Genomic DNA, 22,131 nt, shown 5'->3' on the forward strand with positions numbered 1-22,131 from the left:
TAGTGTGTAATACATAAAAGATAGACTACATTGCAAACTATTTCACTGAAGCTTTTTTTCATCTTCATAAGCCATCTAGCCTTTCTTCAGCATTATGCAGCTTTAAGCACATACAGACACACAATGCCGGTTTAGTATTTCCCAGAAAATCTGAAGTGTGAATTTTAGCTTCACAGCAATTATTCATACAGTATGTTTCCGTCGTATTTCAGAGGCAAGCCAGATTTCAAATCTTGGATGAGATGTAGTGCAGCTGCCTCCGGAATTGCTCTCTGGGTTCACTTCCTCAGCACCGCATGTTATTCTATTTATGCTGAATTCCCTGTATATTTAAACTTGCGTGATGTTTCCTGAGTGCTGGTTTTGCAGTTTAGCAAGTTATCCCACTCCATTAAACAATAAGTATTCAATTCAGTCTCACAGGATCAGACCTGGAAACAGCTTGAGTAGCAAATACGGAAACTGTCATTTTGTAAAGTTTCTTCAAAGTTTCCTGATTACTAACAAATGAATGACATTGTAATTCTTTTTGTAATTTATCTTTGTGTAAATACATTTCAGTTGTAGATTTGAACCATAGTTGTTGATGTTCATTAGCTGCTGATCATCTTGAGGGTTCCTGTAGCTTACCTTGTGTGCAATGGCAGGAACCGTTTTCGATAAAAAGATGAATCTATGGAAAGATGAATATCTCTGTGTTGTAGATCTTTTGTGGATATGTGTGGACTTCTTGTGTGTGCAATTGTACCTGTGTATCCTTTTTTCCAGTTTAAATTTTTGCTGATGCTTTAATCAGTGTTTTTCCTTTGTAGAACAATGCGGTTAGCCACGAGGAAAGCGACTGGATTTTACAATGTTTCAGGCCCACCTCTGGGATGTACAGTCTTTGTGGTCTGGCATAATCACATTTAAACGGGACATACAAAGACCCCTGTATCCTATTGCTCAGGACTGGAAAACTTAAGTGCTTGAGTCTGTTGCCACCACTGGAATCAAGTTCGGCTTCAACCTTATTGTGTTTGGAAAACATTACCAAAACATTGCCCTCCATGGTTTCTGCCCTACTCAAGAGCCTCCCATCTTACATTTTAAAGATTTGCAAAGGAATGTTTACAAAGAAATTGGTGAATCCCACAAAGAAGAGAGAGAGCAGTGAAAATAAAAAAGAGCTAAAATTGACACCTGATGCACAAGCACGCAATCCAAATTTGTCCACAGCACTGAAAAGCACAGTCAAAAAAATCTCTAAATGTTCATCTGCACGCAATATATCCCTTGAAGAAGACGACGGCAAGGACTGCTCATCCCTTTCACCAACATTTAGTTACCGGGTAGCGATAGCTAACGGACTGCAAAAAAATCCTCTTTTAGGTAAGAAAAATGAAGGTCTCTTTCAAGAGGTGTTGTCTTTTGATAGTATCAATGCTGATTCCCTGAGTGAGGTGAAACTCCACCGCAGATTCGATGAACACAAAGCTCTTACCATGCCAGTGAGAAGGAACCGGAAGAGCCTGATCAGCCTGGCACCTTCTGACGGAAGCTCGGAGGGCGATCGGGTGGAACGCAACAGTTTACAGACTCTCCGACTGGGTGCCTTGCGGAAGCTGAGGAAGTGGAAGAAAAGTCAGGAATGCGTCTCCTCGGATTCAGACGCGAGCACCTGGAGGAAGACCCTTGGCCTCCGGAGCAAGTCTCTGGACAGGGCAGGAAGGCAGCAGAAAGTCACCTCACTGGAGCCTGGCTCCAGCTCTACGGGCTGCATCAGCCAGACCCAGGATGTCATGGAGATGATCTTCAAAGAGCTACAGGGTATCAGCCAGATCGAGACGGAGCTCTCCGAGCTGCGGGGCCACGTCAACGCCCTCAAGAACTCCATCGACGAGATCTCCAGCAGTGTGGAGGTGGTGCAGAGCGAGATCGAGCAGCTCCGCTCTGGCTTTGTGCAGTCCCGGCGCGAGACGCGGGACATACACGACTACATCAAGCAGCTCAGCAGCCAGAGCAGCAGCACCACCCTGAGGTTCATAAACGTGCCGGAAGAGAAGCTGGAGAAAACCGAGACTCTCATCTACCAGATTCTGAAAGAGAAGATGGGTTTCACCGAAGCACACAAGACGGTTAGAATTGAACTTGCTCATCGGCTGGGGCACCAACGGGAATGTCCCAATGCTAAGCCACGTCCCATAATTGTCATCTTTTCGACCCCGCAAGACAGGGATTTCGTTTTGAAAAAGTGCTACAAACTTAAAGGCACTGGAATATCAATCTCCACCGATAGCCTCCCTCATGAGACAAAGGAAAGGAAAGAGAAAGCAATGACCACTTCACAAACTTATGAAAGCATGGACATTAAAGTCTCCACAAAAGACAAACCGGAAGTCGATGATTGGGACAACATGTCTATGGAGAGTGACAAAGAGTTAGAGGACCTTAACAGGAACAGATACGCAGTTGTGACTAAGACGCCACACAAAAGTAAATCGGACAAAAAAAAATCCCACGATACCGCAGTCGGCAATGCATTTCAAAGCTCGGTGCATTATGCTGATGACACCTATCAAACAGTTGTGTATGAAGATAACGACAAGCAGGCAAAGTCATACTACTCAGACTTAACCCCCGTGTGGCTCTCTCAGAGTGATTACTCAACGCCCAAGCTCAGCCGCTCAGAGTCGGACTGCTCCAAACTGTGCCAGTCTTACTCAGAGGACTTCTCAGAGAGTCAATATTTCAGTAGAGCCAATGGCTGCTCCCTGCTGTCATCTTCAGATCAGGAGCTCTGGCAGAGGAAGCAGGAGGACATGGCATCCTCTTGGTATGCAAGTCCACCCAGTCAAACCCTCAGCCAGGAAAACCCTCCTTATGTTGAACCTAATGAAGCGGAGACAACAGAAACCATCGACAGCGGTGTGAGCAATGGCCTTGTCTGCATATCCGGTGACAGGAGCCACTACAGCAGCTCCCAGCTCTCCTTGCAGGGTGATGTTTCACCTTGGAAGGACTGGCACCATTTAGAACAAGGCGCCGACTCGGGCCTTGATGCTTCAACTGAACAGAACTACGTTTCAGAGGTCAGCAGTCCGTTTGACCCCTCAGTTCATGCAGGTTTCCCTGAAAACATTATAAAATGCCAAGAGGTGGACTTACAATTTGAGGGGGAGAATTACATGACCCTTGACAACTTACCTTCCACATGCCCTGGGGCAGAGAGTGAACCTGTGAGCCAATCAGATGCTCACAGTGACCCTTACCCAGAGGCGAATGTGAATGAAGTATACGAACATCAGGGCAAGACCACAACCATGTACCGCAGTCAGAGCGAAATCAGATGTGAAAAGGTGGAGGATCCACCCAAGTCCTGGCATAGTAGGCTCAGTATAGACCTCTCTGACAAAACATTCAGCTTCCCAACGTTTGGATCTACTCTGCAACGGGCTAAATCTGCCCTGGAGGTTGTCTGGAACAAAAGCTCGCAGAGTGTGAACGCTGTGGAAGAGCCCACCGGCTCGACCTTCATGGGCCGCTTCAGGACGCTCTCTCAGTCCACCGCCAACGACTCCAGCACCACGATCGATTCCGACGTGTACACCGAGCCGTTCTACTACAAAGCCGAGGAGGAGGAGAGCAGCGAACCGACAGTTGACAACGAGACACATTACGTGGAGGTTATGGAGCAAGTGCTAGCCAACCTGGAGAACAGGACAAACGCCAATGAGTCCGAGGAGCAGTATCAAGACTACGAAGTCTCTCAGGAAGGCAATATTGTGCTGGAATATGACTGCAGTTGTGATGAGCAATATGATGTAGAATACAGTAAGGATAGCGAAGTTAACCCGGTAACGGAAGACTACCCGGTAACGGAAGACTACCCGGTGACGGAAGACTACCCGGTAACTGAACATAACCTGGTGACCGAAGATAACCTGGTAACCGAAGACAACCTGGTGACCGAAGACAACCTGGTGACCGAAGACAACCTGGTGACCGAAGACAACCTGGTGACCGAAGACAACCTGTTGACCGAAGAAGACCTGGTAATGGAAGACTCCCAAGAGTATGAAGCCATGGTCTACACTGTAGAAACTGAGGAGGCTGAGGAGGAGGAGGAGGACACCGAAGAAACCCAGCCGGCTGACGAACAGGAGGTCGTTGAGGAGACGGTTCAGCAGGAGGACGAGAGGAGGGGCGAAGACGAGAACCAAAACCTTCCGGAGGAACCGCCAATCGAGACTCCGCCCAAAAAGAAAATGAGACCAACCTTCAAAGAAGCTGCACTGAGGGCATACAGGAAGCAAATGGCCGAGCTGGAGGAACAGATCCTCGCTGGAGGTACATGCATTGTTAAGAGTACAGTTTGTATGAGTGATTTTTATAGCCCTCTGTTGAATGATGCTGTGAACTGTGGTCCTTTTTGGCACAGTATTTGATGCACTGAAATCATTATGAATGCCCCATTCCTGTAATAGCATACTATTATGTTGTATTGTTGAAATTTATCACATGAGATATGTAACTCTTTTCAAAGTTTCATGCCCATAATTTTTATGTCAGTTAAGAGGGGTAGTGTACAAGAGTGTTCAAATTTGAAAGAATAATATAAAGATTATTTCATTTATGGAAGGCAGTAGCTGTCACTTTGATTTCTCAATGTGTGCATCCCTCAGGGAAGGCAGGTTTTTCAAGCACATGGAGACTCACATATATAGTAGATTCACTCTGAGCTGACTGGAACCCCCAGCTTTTTTCCCCAGTGACATTCAAGCCCAGCCCCTGAGTCTCCTAAGACAGGTCATTCAGATAACAAGATGGCAGCTGGGGTCAGATTTTTATCTCTGCCTTATGTGTGGTTGATTTTGTGCATAGCAATGTGCAGACAGGGGATAGGTCAGGACGTTCCTGTCTTCACACATGGATGACAATTTTACTGTGTTCTTTCTATACATATGCATAGAGCCGTCTGTCTATATGCATAGGATATGACTAACCATTGTGTCCTTGGATGGTTAGTCACATTGCAAAGCACAGAATACATTGCTCTTGATTATGTATTTTTCACATTTCTATGCCTTTGAGAGAGGGCAGGGAGGCGTATGTGTCTTTTATCAGAAACCAGTTCCAATGGTGTTTCTTTACATATTAATGAATATAATAATCAATTATAAAATAGTTTTTATTGTAATGATAGCTAGGTTTCTTTTGGCTACCACAACCTCTTTAAATTCCAAATTAAATATCAGCACGGCCTCAGTGTATTACAGTCGACTATTTAGCAAAATACCCCACAGTGAAAGATAATGCCTTTACTTTCATTTTTTCAGTGGCTGTTTCAGTAAATGGAAATTTACAGAAACTCGCAAAAAGCTGTGTTTTCACAAGTTTCATGAGTTTTAGCGAGTGTAATAGATTTTTGTGGTATAAAGTTTACTAAACTCAGTGTCTGAAGCCAATGCTTCACATTGATTAAATAGCACGTTGCCTTTTTCCTTTTGAAAGCAAAGCCTCAATTATGCATTTAAAAGGGGCTGTGTGCAACTGTGCTTTAAACATTTTGGCATGGTCCCTATCTTGCCTTGGTTGTGTTTTCAGTAACTCTGGATGTTACTGACGGGATATATGGGGACTGAGTCATAATGGGTATGCTGTCCCCCCCAACCACAGTATGAGCAGGGCCCAGATCATCTGCTGCCCTGCCTCACCAATCACAGATAATACCTACACTGATGTGGCTTTTCCCAGCTTAAATACAGACATTCAGTGGGTTTGTATCGTTGGCATGCTCATCCTGCCGGCTCAGTTTTTTTTTTTTTTGCCAAATGCTGTACAGTATATAGGTATTTAGAGATTTTTTTTTAATGAACTAGTATTAATAGAGTCTGTGAATATTAATTTCCATTTGAGCGGGTGGATAGCACACTAATATGTATTCTATTTTAAATGTAGTGTATAAGCAGTGCAATGGAAAGGCAGTGGCATTGGTTGTTTAAATCATTGTAGTAAAAGTCTGGTACATAAATTACACATGATAAGATATAGACAAAAATGTAGCACCTATTATGTTGTCCCTGATAAAATGGTGACTACCGATACAGGGTGTGTGAAGCCTCATGTAAAAATGACTGGCTTCCAGTGAGAAATTCCTCCTCCTTAATTTGGAGTATGGATTCGTAGTGAAGCCGGCCTGTATTTGCAGACGGCCATATTTCTGTATTGAAAACATCTAAAGTCTAAGCTGTTTTTAAGAGATATTCACTTCTTTAATTCACCTCTTCACTTGGCATGATTACTATTTACATGTGAGCACACATCTCATAACTAATTCACTGTTCAGTCATCTTTGGCTTTAAGACCAATTTAATGGCACATTAGTGTGGGAGACGAAGTTTCTTTTTACACTTGCGTGTCCTTGGCCTCCTGTTCCAAACCATGCTTTTCATTTTAACCGAGCCTCAGAGTCCTCTGCCAGCTCGATCCTCGCCTCGACGTCGCGGCTACTAGATTGAGATGCTAATGCCCTCTCCCAAGGGCGTTTTTCTAACCAGGTCAGCGTTGTTTAGAATATTTATTTCACGGAGGGCCACTGTCCTTCTGAAGAGTAGTGAGCGAGTGGACAAATTTCCTTTCTCCATGGTATCTACACTGTACAGAGGGACATGTAATGTCATCACACTACAAGTGTGAGTCATGAATGGAGGAGGAGTGTATTCCTTTGTGTTTTTGCTAGTAGTATTATTATTGTTTGCAGTTGATGGGGTAATATAGGATAATATTGAGATGACAGCTGGCAAGATGCTGAGGATGACCTACTGTACATGCATGGTCATCTTTTTTCCTGTTGGGACAAGGAATGTGTCAGCCCTTTTAATATGATCATTGAATTACATTTTGGAATTATTGCAGTTGGTATAAATGCTGGATTATTTCATGGTTGTCACAGTATGTGAAAGCTGTTATATGCTGGGCTATACTCCTTCAAACCTCCCCAGCTCATCTTAAAACTTCAGAACTGTGATAAATGTACTCAGATGGTTTCATTCCTGGTTGGCAATGTTGCCCTTAAAATGAAGCAGTAAGTAGTACTAATAAAATCCAAAACCGTAGGAGCCCAGAATGTAATAATCTGGAAAAATGTGCCGTTGTATATCTTTGAATAAGCAGCAGTGGGTGAATTAAGTTCCCAGGCTCTTTCATCAACTTTATTAAATCAGATGCTTCCTATTCTCCTCCTGGGGCAGGTTTGCTAAACATGTCTGGAGAAAACAAAATGACATTACTAAGTAATACCTTGCTGACAAAATAATAGAATTTATTGTGGTTATTCTCCTGAAAATATATCAAGTGGTATGCCAAAAAAAGCTTTCTACAGTTTTGTAAATCTTCAGAATTTCCCCGTGTAGCTAGGTTTGTGGGCTCATGAGAAGCGGATGCAGCATGCATTTCTGATGTGACAGTCTGCACTCTCCCAAACTAAGAGATGAGGCTATAGACATGAGACAGCCATATTCAGTATAACTTGGGATACAAGTGAGAGAGAAATGGTGAAAATATGGCCAGTGTTGGGGAAACTAGTCTGAAAGCATAGTTGTACAAACTACCAATTACTTGCTGAAAGCAGTTGAACTACAGCCAAGCTACCCTGAAGGGAAATTTAGCTCGCAAAACTACAGTTGTTCAAAAACTGTAGTTCAAACTACTTTATAAAAACATTATCAAAACAAAAGTCATTATCATTTTCCCCAGGCCTGATGCATATGCCTTCTTTTTGCACATGGGGAGAACCACTATATACTGCAGCTCACCAGGGAGAGCCAGCAATGTGTGGCAATTGGCAGTTGGCCATTGGCAACTACAGTGGAGCAGAGTGCTTCTCATCAATTGGGATTAGAGAGAAAGAAAGAGAGGAGCCAGTATGTGGTCAAAAGTGTTTGGGGGAAAAAATAGTACAGGGACAAAAGTAGTTGATAGTTTCTGTAGTTTACTACACCTCAAATGGACAAAAAAGTAGTTGACTACTACAACCACTACGCACATTTGAATGTAGAATGTAATTCATTAGTAATATAATAGGCCTGTTGCCTAATTTGCATAAGGTTGACAACTGCCTCATTACTACTAGCTTTTCACAGCAAGACTCTTGCTAGGAGGATTAGCAGCATTGCAGTTTATTTTTGCATAAAGAAATTAAAATGATTTGATTGATTATTTACAATAATTCATTGCGGTATTTTTGAAAGCAACTAGAGTACCAGACAAAGTAAAAGTCTCATTCTGGCCTTTCAAGCAATGTACAGTAGTTAATGTGTGGGATGCTTGTAGAAATGTGGATATGTTCTAGAAGTCAGATATGTCAGAGTCATAGCCTAAGGGTAATTAGAATACACTCACTCGAATGCAGGGGGATTTATTTTGGGAAAAAATCAGTAATGTTATTAGTCTATGGGAAGGACAACAAACAAGATTCTTTGGGAAACATTGATCGATAGTGCTTGGCCGTTCTTGTCAGCTGCGTATTGATCACAGGGATTTGCCTGTGTCATGCAGACTACTTGCTGATTGCAACTTCTGGCTTTCCCGTTAAGATCACTGATGTTTCTATGTCATTCATTGATAAAATATTTTTGGTCAGGTACTTTTGTTGATTTCCATCATCTAAATGATGTAGTTATATTATTTGACTATTTCCTTGGTCTTAACATTTTTAAATCAAGTCAGTACCTAGCGCCAGTGTTTTATTATATAAAATGTGTGTATTATTACAGGTTCTGTAATCTTCATACCAGAAATGTTGTCCATGCTAAAATATCATTCCCTGTATGTAGTATGTAGTATTCCCCATGTAGTATGTAACTCTATGACTTTTATTCTGCAGGAAAGTTGATGATACCAAGTTTAATCTTGGTATTTTATAAGTGTGCACTATTAACTTCAACAGTGTGCACTTCAACAGTTCAACAATCTTCCTCTGTTGCCCTGGCAGCAAAGTGCAATGTATATTCCCACAATATGTACAATATGACTAAATTGGTTATTATTGTTTAAGTAGGAGGCAATATTTCTCAAAGCATCACAGCTGTTTCCTTGCTGGTTAAAGGAGGAAGGAAGTCCACATTACAGAGTATTCAGGGAAACGTTGATATTTCCGTTTTCTTTTTTACGTGAATTATTCAGTTTCAGTTTCAGTTGATCATCAGTGTTATACACACACTACACAGTAATAATCAGTAGCAGTTTTTCATTCTGGAGGAAAAAAAGTTATTTTTTCTTTTGCATTGTCAAAGGTCTGTCTCATGTCTAACATTCATTTGTTATTCAGAAAATTCAGAACAAGTCTTCTGAGGTGTGCTTGATGGCTGGAAAAGCTTGTTTTTACGATGTAATGTGGCAGCTGATTGAAGGCGCTCCTCTAACACTGTACCCTCCTCTTCCTGCTTCTCTTTCAGATAGCAGTGCTTTGGACACGCAGGTTTTCAATCACTGTTCTTGTTTGACTCCGATTTTTATTTCTTTCCGTTTCCATTTTTGTCTGTGTGGTCGTTGTGACTGTGTCATACTGTCGCCAGACAGTATTGCATGTGCCTTGGTGTGCTTCTTCACAAACATGGTTTTTCTGTTCTTTTCTTTGTTTCTGTTGTGTTCTAAAAACGAGATGCATTTGTAAACAGGATGGTTCTCGGAAATGAGGACAAAAAACGCCATGCACAATGCTTGCATACTGTACATTTTACAAGCCATGGTGTCTGGGTCAGTCAAAAGGGTACATTAATAATCGGGTGAAATACTATGAGCTATTGCTTCAAGGGACATGAAATGGTATGGACTTGACTCCATGATGTGAATGTTAAATACCTATTCTCAAAACAGCGTGTAATAGCGTTCTGCGTAGCAGGGCAGTGCACGTGCAATTTTCACCCAGAAGGTTTATTTATGTTTTCTGCAACACATTTGCTCCCTGGCACTGACCCCCAGACATTCAGAGCCTCTCCTTATATGGGCTTCATGTACAGCAAGTGTACTGTATGCAATGTGTAAAACGTGATGAAATGATGTTGCGGGTCAGACCTTTCACAGTTGCTATGGTGACCATCTCTGTATCTCCCCTGTGAAGGCTCGGCTGGCAAGTGGCAATGTCCTGGACCCGTCAAAACTTCTGGGGCTTCAGGGCGCCGGAGGGTAAGTGGGGCAGGTTCTCAGTGGGTTCTCTGTGTAAGCCTGCTGTATGTCGGAACTGGCCGAAACCAACCCTTTAATATGAAACAAATGTGTGACTAGGATGTTCTTAACTGAACATTCTAATGCTGACTTCTACTGGTAATTGAAAGCTCTAGAATTTCAAACGGGTAAATCAGGTCAGTTTGTGAAGGATGTTCATTCTTGCATTTGTTTGTAAGCCACAGTTAAGGACAATGTTTGAGAGAATACAGTCTTGGATGAGATAAAATGATGAAAGATAAAATTTCCTCTGCCAGTTCATTTCACTTTTCAAATCACTTCTCATCCCATTCATGGCAATACTATGCTCCCAAATTAAAAAGAAAATTCCCTTCATGAAATTCTCATGCTCATTATTTCCAACTCGCTCCAATGCGGTGGTGGTAGGACAATATTTTATTGCAATATTAAAGAAATGCATTTTAACCATGAATAGGATGCACCGTAAAGCTTGACAAAGGGTCTTCAAGGTTACAGGCTAATTCATTATAGGTGCTGCTGTAGTTTTACTGCGTTAAAACACCATTTGGAGACATTAATTCTCAGTGAACTGTCAGCAAGAGGATGCAAAGAGAAAGAGAGCTACTGGGATGTGGAGGGGAGAGTGAAAGACAGGAAGATAGAGTGAGATACATTGGACAAAGAGAGAGAGAGAGATGGGCAGAGAAAGAGGGATTTGGAGGGAGAGAGGAAGACATTGAGAAATGGTGGATGTGAGCAGAGAGACATGGGAGGGGGATAAAGAGGTGGACTCACAGATGGGGGGGGGCAGAAGTTATTCCCTGCATCCCAGGATTGGGGGAGGGCTGTCAGTTTCACAGTGAGATACAGAGATCCATGTCCCCTTCTGTAAGTGCTCTTCTCCAGGCTAGAATGGCTATGAACTGCTTCTGGGCACCACTGAAACAGCACGAGACATATACTGAAATTACATCACTGACAGATATTAATGCATTTGTAACATCACCATCGCATCCACCGCAACATACAGTTTATTGTATTTATTGAATCGCCCCATAAGGGAAGGAAAACTGTATGTTTAACAATACATTGAATAGTATTATTCCCACATAGGCACACATAAATATACAGTAAATACATTATTTGTTTGCAATGTAAACCAGTACTTCTAGAGAGCTTAGGTTTCACATGTTTAAACTGCTTATGTGCTCTCTCCACAGTACAAACTGATCAAGGTCATAAATCAGTTTATATATCCGGTGTTCTGTTTATATTAAGAACATTTTATGGTCTATAACATTGGCTGTAATACAGTTATTAATGTCTTGCATAAATATCTTATATGAACCTTATAAACACACTGCATATACGTAGGTGTGGTATCTGTCACATGCTGCGTGTTCCTAAATGGTACAGAACATTATGCAGCCGTGCAGTAGTCTAATTACCCAGCAATAATACATCTGATGCTGGCTGATTAGAGAGATGTTAGCATTAGAGCAAATCTGCTATGATCACAATGCGGAGAAGGGGTAAAGCAAAACACAATGTTATAGCTGTTTTTTAATCAACATATTGAGCCAGTCTGCATATTAAGCATCCCCCTCTAACTTTCATACATGCATGCTTTTGGTTTCATTTTTATAATGTATTGGGAGCAAAATATTTTCATTGAAAATATTTTAATTGATATATATTAGAAGTATGCTTGTTAGAAGTAAACCATTATCTACAAACCCAGCAGATATATTTTCAGATTGCTGAACTCAATCACAGTGGCTACTGTGATATGTAGATTTCTCATCCTGCACTCAAAAAAAAATGTCCTATCCAGATCATCGAGTGAGAGCAGGTCTAGTATCCAGACATTTATTTCCCAGACCTCGGATTGAACTTTTGTGCCCGGCTCGCGCTTCCCTGGCACACCGGGCTCAGGAACGCCGTCCACATCCCTCATCCGGAACAGACGAGCGGGTCAGCGCTGGCCGCACGGGCGCACACCTGCGCGCCGATCGCGCACGCCTCTCTGATCACCGGCGGCAGCTGGAGGAGCCTGCTCTCCAGACAGCCGCACCTGGGAGCGCTATTTAAAGCCGTCCTCTCTGTCACTTAGTGAAACCCTGTTCACTCCTCACTCACCCCCTCGCTGGCCTGCGGCGATGGGGGAAGGGGGGAAAGGGGGAAAGGGGGAAAGGGGGACGGGGCAGGGGCGGGCGAGCTAGGCGGGGGTGAAATGTGTCGGTTGCGTTTAGCGTGGAGCCCAGCGAGTAGCGACCACAGAGGAAGAATGACGTATGACCCACGTCGTTTTTCCACCGCCGTAAATCAACGCATCCTTTTCCAGTCTCATAATGTTTTGCGCACTGCACAGCATTATGAAGATATTAATATCCACTAAATCTGTCTCCCTCCCTAGGCCTGGCAGCATACTTTATGGTATTGACAGTATGCCGGATTTACGACGCAAGAGGACCATGCCTATTGTCCGAGACCTAGTGAGTAATCTTCCTCAACAAGGTTACCTTTGATTTGTACTGAATTGATTTCACTCCCAACACATTACACTGGGAGAGTGGAGTTGCATCCCACCTGGCTTCACGTGCGATTACTGTATGGAGAACAGAGGCTAATCACACTCAGTCACAGTCAGACTAGCCGTTAGCATTGGAAGTACGTGCATTTGTTCATCGCGGTACTTTGCATTTGTGGTCTATACTCTATGAGCCTCATGAGTTCTTGAGGTGCCTAGCACAGCCATTTCACCTTGTGAACTGATAAATATCTCTAGGGTGCGGTTATATTTTTGGAGGGATGTGCTGAGGACACAATCTAATGTTGTGTCTGTGATCATAAGCAAGCTGTGGACAGGTGCTGTGACTGCATCCACTGTCCACGGAGGGCTGGGTAGCTGCTTTCTCGCGGTCAGACTGCATGCGTAGGATTTGTTGTAGGCTTCGTCTTACAAAGCGGTCAGACCGGAGGTGTTAAAGCCAACAGGGGGCACGGTGATGTCTTGGTCACGTCTCCCGAGCCATTACCCGTCACCAACAGATTGTTTTCAGGCTGTGAACTCAGAAAAATACAGAGCGGCAGCTTGTGCCAGCTTTAGCAGTACTACAAATGTGTCACGCTCTCGATAAGAGGACAATATCGCTTCCTTCCTGTGTTTTTCTTGCTTGGTGTTCACCGGGTGGATTTGCAGAAAGGCAGTTGTCTGGTTCCGGCTGTGACTAATGAGGGATATGTGTTTATGCAACAGCCAAAGTCTGCTGTAGCTGGCCTCAATAATTAATTACCCATATTCATGTTGAAATTTCAGACTTTTTCTCAAATGTATAAAAATCAAACAGAAAGATGCTGTGTGTGTGTGTGTGTGTGTGTGTGTGTGTGTGTGTGTATGCATGCTTAGTGTGTGTGTGTGTGTGTGTGTGTTTGTCTGCGTGTATGTGTAGTATAGAGAGAGACATAATTAACTCAATGAATACACTGCATTATGTCTAATGGCTATACAGTAAGATTGTTGTAAATTATGAATATTTTATATCTTAAAGATAAGATCTTTATTCTTGATGCAAAAGTTGGAGTGCAAAAGTTGATGCTGTATTTGTCCATATCTCTCATGAAATAAAACAAAAAACAACATTATCTTGGTAAGTATGGGTTGGGCTTTGTACATAAATGTATATTTACCATTCCTACATGTGCCCATAATGACTATGGGTGATATTTTTCAGTGGGTTGTCAGATTTCTGCTGCGCTGTGGTCCAGTAACGGTAATGCACATGTGCTACGTGTGACACAAGTAGAAGCGACATAAGAAAATTTGACAACTCAACCCAAAAATACGTATATCCGAGGACTTCATTGAATCTTGACGTTCTGTACTTGTACTGAGGCTTTTAGATCATGTGAAATGATGCTCAAGAAAGCCCCTTACACCCCAGATGAAGTCAGTAATCTGAAGGAATTTTATCGGCCTTGTCCGCTCTTCCCTTCGTCCACTGTTCATCCACAGTAAACCCAAGACCCGCTTGTGCAATTGCTGCTTCGGCATAACCGCAGCTCTTAGTGGTTTTGGAGTGGGGGCGAAGAGAGTGAAATGGGGGGGAGCACAGGGAACAGATTATAGCCCTTTATTTGAAGTTAAGCTTTCACCAGATCCAGGGTTCTATTCTTCGGCCTGAACTTTGACCCCCGTATGACACTTGACTTCAGCCTGAGCCTGTAATGACTGCAGCCACCGCAGTGGTTAAACTGCATGTTCAGCCGACTTACATCGACACTTCAGTTCATGTAGAGTTCGCTTTTTTTAAACTCCCTCAGATCCCATCCTCCACCCGTTCCCCACCTGCATTCCCGCTCTCTGGAGACCTACGGCTCACCGTGGGTCTTTACCATAATTAGGCTGTGAGATGGAAGGTGAATGGTGGAGATAAATCAGCCCAGCTGCCGATGGCTGCTTACCTGTGGCTGTACCTTCTCTAGTGCTGATTATGTGTGCCTTACTGTCACCATTGTTTCTCTACGCCCTGGACTAAGCTCATAACTTAAGTCTTAACTGTATCGATCATGTCAGCACAGAATGGCTGATCTCCCCATAAAGGACTGTGCGCATCTTGTTTTTCACTCTCAGAAAAAGTGGTTCCAAAAAAGCCCCTGAGATTCAATAGAAGGGTTCTTAGTCAGGAAAAATGGTTCTTTCGTCTTGGAGCTTTCACACTGAACACCTATATGATATAGGTTTCCATAAAGAAATGAAAAGGGCTGCCTTTTTTCTGAGAGTGTAGCTAATGCAGGATAGACCTCTGTATATGAAATATGCAATTTTGCAAAGCATGAGTTTTATTATTTACTTATCAGTGCATGCAACAATAGGTTTTGATGATTTTGTTTTCCTTCAGAGTTGTTTACTAAATATTTGCTCCATTGACTCTCGGCGCTGCTCTTGTTAAGAGGTGGTAAATTCCATGCATGGCAGTTTAAAACACCGCTGCGTTCAAAAGAAACAAGGCTGTGTGGGCTGAGTGGTCGGTAACTGCAGATAATAATCAGTGTTCGGTCCCTTGCCTAATTAAGACTGTCTCTTTATCTTTTTCCCCCTCCATCCCATTTCCGGATATCCCAGGCTTTGGTAAGTGCCGTTTCTTAATTGAGGTTACGCACCCCTGCACACTGTTTTTGTTTATACACAGATTACCGTTCTCTGATGAATAAAGTACAGCACGCCATTCAAAACTGTCCGCTATGACAGGATTTTAGTTTAGGTCTGAGTAAGCATAAACTACATTTTTCATCTTAATTAGCTTTGCTGGGTTTATCTTTTAATTAAGGATTTCCTCAATGAAAGGAAGGTATTTAAAGCTGTAGAATATCCCTGCTTTGACGACTGCTGTTTTTAGCAAGCTGAAAGCAAGAGCAAGTGTTGGTTGACTTCTTTGTCCCACATTACTTGGCAGTACGCCTGGGTAATTGAATTGTAATTGCATAGTATGTACCATTAAACTGCTGCATAAATAAACATCGTTCGACAGCAACCAACGTGGGTTTTGTCTCATATTCTCATGTAGTTGACACTATGTCATGGCCTTGCCCATTCCACACAAACCAACCAACACAAACCCTTTGTTTTGGTTACTCAACTGTGAACTGCCGCTTGCAGTTACATATTAATTACACCTGTAATAGCTGGGTAATTACGCTCGACTCATGCTCCGTTTAATAGAAGGTGTGACTGTGTTCAGCATTTAGAGCTTCACTGACTCCACATCCCAAAGTAAAAAAAGTATAAAAAAAGAGCCTTAATCTGTACTGAATCCTAGGATGGTGTTCCACTTGTCAGAATAAGGGGAATACAAGTAGTGTATTTTATCTGTACAAAGCCAAGAGCTGTACCTTTGTGTAAAATACTGTGTGCGTGGCCTCATTGCACTGCACAATGTTATCTCAGAAAGGTGATTGGTGGCTGTCTGTGCGCAGGTTAGGAATCGTAATGGCCCGAAACACAAAAGCACAAATCCATAGGTCTGATTCTGAACAGAGAGAGAGTCATTCCAATCTACGGTTTTTTTCATGTGACATAGGCCATTAAAAACACCTAATTTAGGGCCCTGTTTGACGTCCCGGCTAACATAAACGTTCAGAGCAGTCTACTCTCTGCACTGTCCATTTTAATAAGATCATTTAATAAATCATTTCTGAATTGTATTAACTCTGAATGTATGTTTTGTATAACCCTCTGTAGACATTGGCTGCTCGAAAGGCAGGCATTTCGTTTGCCCTTGTGACAAGATCTACCATAAACAACCAAGACCTGGTAAGTGTTTCCACATTTTTGTACACATGGAAATACATCACACTTACTGTAAGTCAAAGAGCCTTCAGCTAATAGGGTGCAGCCATGTGTTGCTAATGTAATATGGCATGCATAAACGCAAATAACCGTCTGTTATGGGCGGTGGAGACAAATTCCTTCTCACTGATTTTAGGACTGTAAAACCTTTGCTGTCAACATTTCGCTTTGCATTTGGTTGTGGATTGATAGCATACGATCAGAGGAAATGAAGTCATCCAATCTTGAGCGACATGGTTCAACCTCTATAGGAAAGCTGTCAAAAGGGAATGGGGGAAATTGGGTTTTTATGTTTTGTTTTTGTTAAAAAGTTGGCTGCAGAATGCTACCACATTCAGTAGAAGAATGTGGCTCAAACCTCTGTATTTAATATATTTTGTGATACCTCTTCCCAGAAGTAAATGTGGTTATACTCAGAGTAAGCAGTAAGCAGGGGCATCAGATTGCCCTGGACCTGGAGAGAGGGTGGGCATGGCCTGGGGTTATCCTGCAGTATGTGGGTGTATTGAAGGCTCTCAGGGTGCTTCCCTTGGGCAGACCCGTCCCTGAAATGCACAGCCCTGCTCTTTTAATTACATTAAATTAAAGTGTAGCCACAGCAGGGCACTGGATGCCTTAATCAATGAGGGAGAATTTGTCTGGACTTCTTGACTGACCTCCAGAATTACCTACATAAATTAGTTTGAATGCTCCCTTTATTGTCTCCAGAAGTAATCAGTGCTTAATGTGATGTAAATTAGTTTAATGCCATTTTAGCAGAAAGTCTTAATGCCAGAAAGTCTCTTAATGCCGGTATAACAGGAAAAGGTGACTTCTGTTCTGTCACGTGAAGTGATATAGTGATGCATGCTTGTGCACAATTACACAATGTACAGTCCTCACACACATGCACACGGACACACATATTCCACCCAGGAGTGTCCAAGAGGAGGATTTTTTTAAAGAAAATGGGAAATTGTCACGACAGAGTGGTTTCTTTTTTGGAAAATGCCCATGTTTATTGCAATACAGACATTGTAAATCCAAGTTCTCTGTTTCTGCTTGTGTATTTTTGGCCAGATGTATTTGATTCAAACAGTTCAGACTGGTGGTGGCATCCTAGTCTAACATGTATAAGACTCCAGACTCCATCACCCTATGAACATAATTTTGGCAGCAATGACAGATCAATATGGCATGTGTCAGCGGTATATAACTTAGTTTATGTGGCGTATGACACAGTTAATTGAAAGTGAAAAATAAAGGAATAACTGGACTAGAGCTGTCAGGCCACTACATAGACCTCTGCTTTGACCCAGGTTCTATCACCCATGCCCTAATCTCCACAGTGCATTAATCACTGTCAATGAAAAGCAATCCTGCTGACCTCAGCATTCCCTCACTCTTTGGGGGGTGTTGATTGGGTGATGTGTTGCTACACTTCTTTCCTCGCAATAGGGGATCAGCTTGCTTCAATCTGCTGGGGAGCGTTTCTAGACATGCCATGTCACCAGGCTGCGAAGTCAGGGGATATCACATGGACATCTGGTTTATCTGAACTCCGTCGGGTTAAACGTGATGGCATCTGTTTTCAATCGGTCTGATAGCCGGTTGTTTCATTAAGAAATGTCACTCATTCCCGCTGTAGCCATCTGACGGAGTTCATGGCCAGATTGTAATTCCATGAGGAAGCATGTGGTGTGTGTCTTCACTGGCTGTCTATTTATTAGGGCACCACCAAATGATGCCTTTTCAGACTGGAAAAATAATGACTTTCAAACCTTTCCTAATGTGAACAGAACACCCATATCATGACTAAACATGTCTAAGTACATGTTATATTCATTATAATAAGAAATTAAGCTAAGCGTATTATAATCAATAAATGCAGGTCATGTTAATGATACTTACAAGCTGGTACACTGGTACATTTTTTGAGCCATTCAAAACCCCAAACAAGAATGCAAGAACAACATTTATTTTTGGCTTTTTTTATTATGTACACAGTATTTTTCATTTTGTTCCTTTTTGCTGAATAATAATACTGCATGGTGAAATCTGATTTACTGTTAATATAAGAGCAGGGAATAGAGTCTCCGCACACTTAAAAGGAAAGTTCAAGACCACCCAGCACACCTCACTCGACCTCCACCTGTATCCCTCTCTCTTGTTTCAGAAAATACACGTCTTAAGGAAGACCCTGCAGGCCTTAATCTACCCCATTTCCTCCACCACGCCTCACAACTTCGAGGTGTGGACGGCGACGACTCCCACCTACTGCTACGAGTGCGAGGGGCTGCTCTGGGGCATCGCCCGGCAGGGCATGCGCTGCACCGAGTGCGGGGTCAAATGTCACGAGAAGTGCCAGGACCTGCTCAACGCCGACTGCCTGCAGAGTGAGTGCAGTGTCCACGCTTACGGTCCGCGCAGTCATCCTTTGGTAGACACTTCTAGCCAAGTGAATGGTGATAGTGCTTTTAACATCGCGCGGAAACACCATAGATATCCCCGTCACTAGCATTTCAAATGAGCCCTGCCTTCCTGCAGGGTGACTTGTTAGGAATACTAACTAAGGAATAGTTGCAGCAAGTGGTTATGTGTTTTTTTTTAGAACAAAAAATAAATGTGTCAAAAAGTGTCAGAAAAACCAACCGCGGTATGTTTTTATTGTCCTCATGAATATCATGTAACTGTCAATTACGGGACCTACCTTATATTTATTCTTTCCGGTTCTTTTGATTTTGATTGTGGTTGATATTGCAAACGCGTCCCCAATGTTCACAGCGTCTGAAGCTTCAAGGAGGTGAGTCTCGGGCCACGGAGTTTATTGTGCTGAATGCAGGCTGCTTATTAAGCTGTCATCTTTTATTGTGTGCATCTTTGCAGCACACCTTCAAGTATGAAAACGTCTGAAGGCTGTCTGGCTGCCATGCCGTTTCGAAAACTCATGGATTCGCAGGTTCCCGTTTAGAGCATTTAAAAAACTCCAACAGCTTACATTTCATATACAATCCATTTGAGCACTGGATATTTACTGAGGCAGTTTAGGTGAAGCACCTAGCTCAAGGGTACCACTCTTGCTACCAACCTGCTGCCCCTAATGTGTGCTCAAGAAAGAACTATACCTACGCTTCCACCTCACAGTCACACCTCCGACTCGCTCTCCTCATTCAATAAACAGTTTTATTAAAGACCCACTTATTCAGACTAGCTTATGTATGCTGTTAGACATTTAACCACCCTACCACACACATGCATACACACAAACATACACATACGGTTAATTTTACTTTCTTCCTGTAAGGCTGACATTTAAATTATCCACTTCTTTACGGCTTAGTTCTGAGTCGGATGTGCTCGAACTGATCTGGAATTCAGACGTTGTTTCAAACAGACATTTAATGTGATTTAAGTCTGTATCTATGACCTCCATGTGAAAATTGGCTGGTTCATTTAGTCTTCTTTGGCAGAGGTGGACATCTGCGGCCAGGGAATGTGTCAGGGACGACTCCTGCCCGCGCTGGAGGCTCCGTACACAGGGAAAGTTCTTGCTGACGGTGGAAAAGCGCTCTGCTTTCCGGGCACCGACTCTCATTAACTCCTGTCCCGTTTCCCGAGATGAGACGTCCGCGTGTCGCCTGCAGGAGCCGTGGAGAAGAGCTCCAAGCACGGTGCCGAGGACAAAACGCAGAACATCATCATGGCCATGAAGGAGAGGATGAAGATCAGGGAGAAGAACCGGCCCGAGGTGTTCGAGGTCATCCAGGAGATGTTCGGAGTCTCCAAGGAGGATTTCGTGACCCACCTGAAGACAGCCAAACAGGCGGTGCTTGAGGGCACATCGAAGTGGTCTGCCAAAATCACCATTACAGGTAGAGTTTCAATCACCTTCTGGGCTGGATACAATCAATGTTTGCCCTTAACCTTGTCTGTTGATTAAATGAAAGTAGAGCATTAAAGAACGTAATGCTCACATTTAATTACAAGTCAAATTTAAGGACAGCTTTTGATTGGATCTAGGGCTGTGTGCTTTACAGCTTTGGATCTGCAGATCAGAATGGCAAAATAAAATTACTACTGTTTCTTGGTCTCACGGTGGATAGTAAATGTCACATTTCCCCTGAAAATGACATTTTCCCAGCAATAGGCAGTCTGGGATGTAACAGCGGGCTCAACCTGTTTGGACATGTTTCCGCTGCTCTGTTTCAGTCACCACCACGCCCGGCTCCGCTCTTTACAGTCTCCACGGCAACAGAGGCCAATCCGGCACAGATTAAATTCATGCACCCTTCATCCAGCAAACTGGAACTCGCATTTTGCCTTGTCCAGTCTATTAACGTGAAGGGCAGCTTTATTTTTCCAATTAAGTGTTGCGTTGTGTTCATTTGTTCCTCGTAGAATGTTCTTCTGTTCTACAGCATGGGGGTAATGGTAATCAGTCTTAGCACACATACTGGAGGCATATTCCCACTGAGAGATATGGCTGCTAAACCTCCAGCACGTCCTCGTCATGACCCAAAACTGCACTGCACAGATAGGGACTGCATTTTCACCGTGCCCCAGGGCTGTGCTACAGGCCTTCTTTATTTACCCAAAACCAGCTCCTGGCACAGGCTGCCCACAGTCCAGTGTCAGAGACACTCTCCAGTAACCATAGCCAGAAAAAAAAAAAAAGATATATGTATGTTGAATAATTCAATGCGCCACTCATTCATATTTAATGCCCTGCATCCTTTTGCTATTACGGTTCTGTGGAATTCTTCTGCCACTATGACTAATGACGGCATGGGCCTTCTTGATTTTTGTACCGACTGACCCGAATTGCACTGGCGGGGGTCTGGCGAATGAAAAAATGGAAATAATATAATAATTTTCTCGATATGATATATGCAGTCCCACGTGTTTGTACTTGTGCTGTATGTCCTTGGCTCACAGTGGCCCTGCGTTTAATAACCTTGCTTTTATTGTAAATCTCAGCGCTGACCGTCTCTCTTTCTTCTTTCTCCCTCTCATACTCTCTCTCCGTCTCTGTCTCACACACACACACACACACACACACACACACACGGACAAACACGCAGTTCTGTGTGCTCAGGGCTTACAGGCCAAGGACAAGACAGGGTCCAGCGACCCATACGTCACCGTGCAGGTGGGCAAGACCAAGCGTCGGACCAAGACCATCTTCGGGAACCTCAACCCCGTGTGGGACGAGAAGTTCTTTTTGTGAGTATTGCGCACCATCGATAAAGAGCGGCAAATAGTAATCACAGAAGGCTCTGTTTACATGAATGATTACGGAAAAAAGCGCTGTAGAGCACTGCCACAAGAGAGGTGCCTGAAGACGTTGAAGTGGGGTTAGATAGTGAACGTTTTTCTCACTGAGCATTCTCCTTCAGAAGCTGCTTCAGTTAGTTGGCCTTTCATTCTCTTCAGCCCCTTTGTGTTTGATTCTAAAGGATCTCTGAAATACAAGTTCCAGAACGGTATGTTTACCCTGAAGCCCCGTTCAAAATCCTTTCTGTGTATTATGGCACCGGAGCCACTTATAATTCTTTCCCTGAGATAGAGGCTGGTGCTAAAATGGAGGTAATGAGGAATGAACTGTCGTCGCTCTACCTTTCCCCTTTGCAGAAATT

General features: G+C 43.1%; 1 protein-coding gene across 2 annotated transcripts in view; it reads left to right on the forward strand.

The window, feature by feature from the left end:
- The first annotated feature begins 1,049 nt into the window (after positions 1-1,049).
- The window catches only part of LOC133111186 (protein unc-13 homolog C-like), a 95,814-nt gene continuing 74,732 nt past the window's right edge, over positions 1,050-22,131 (forward strand). The window contains exons 1-11 of one of the 2 annotated variants that reach the window (XM_061221351.1): positions 1,050-3,813; positions 3,919-3,944; positions 4,143-4,329; positions 9,438-9,460; positions 10,103-10,167; positions 12,584-12,662; positions 15,293-15,298; positions 16,409-16,480; positions 18,672-18,891; positions 20,140-20,367; positions 21,577-21,718. In XM_061221351.1, the coding sequence (XP_061077335.1) occupies positions 1,050-3,813; positions 3,919-3,944; positions 4,143-4,329; positions 9,438-9,460; positions 10,103-10,167; positions 12,584-12,662; positions 15,293-15,298; positions 16,409-16,480; positions 18,672-18,891; positions 20,140-20,367; positions 21,577-21,718 (3,812 nt within the window). The remainder of the gene's footprint in view (positions 3,814-3,918; positions 3,945-4,142; positions 4,330-9,437; positions 9,461-10,102; positions 10,168-12,583; positions 12,663-15,292; positions 15,299-16,408; positions 16,481-18,671; positions 18,892-20,139; positions 20,368-21,576; positions 21,719-22,131) is intronic. The other variant, XM_061221350.1, reaches the window with a different exon arrangement.

Source organism: Conger conger, chromosome 15 (genome assembly GCF_963514075.1).
Source record: "Conger conger chromosome 15, fConCon1.1, whole genome shotgun sequence".
NCBI lineage: Eukaryota > Metazoa > Chordata > Actinopteri > Anguilliformes > Congridae > Conger > Conger conger.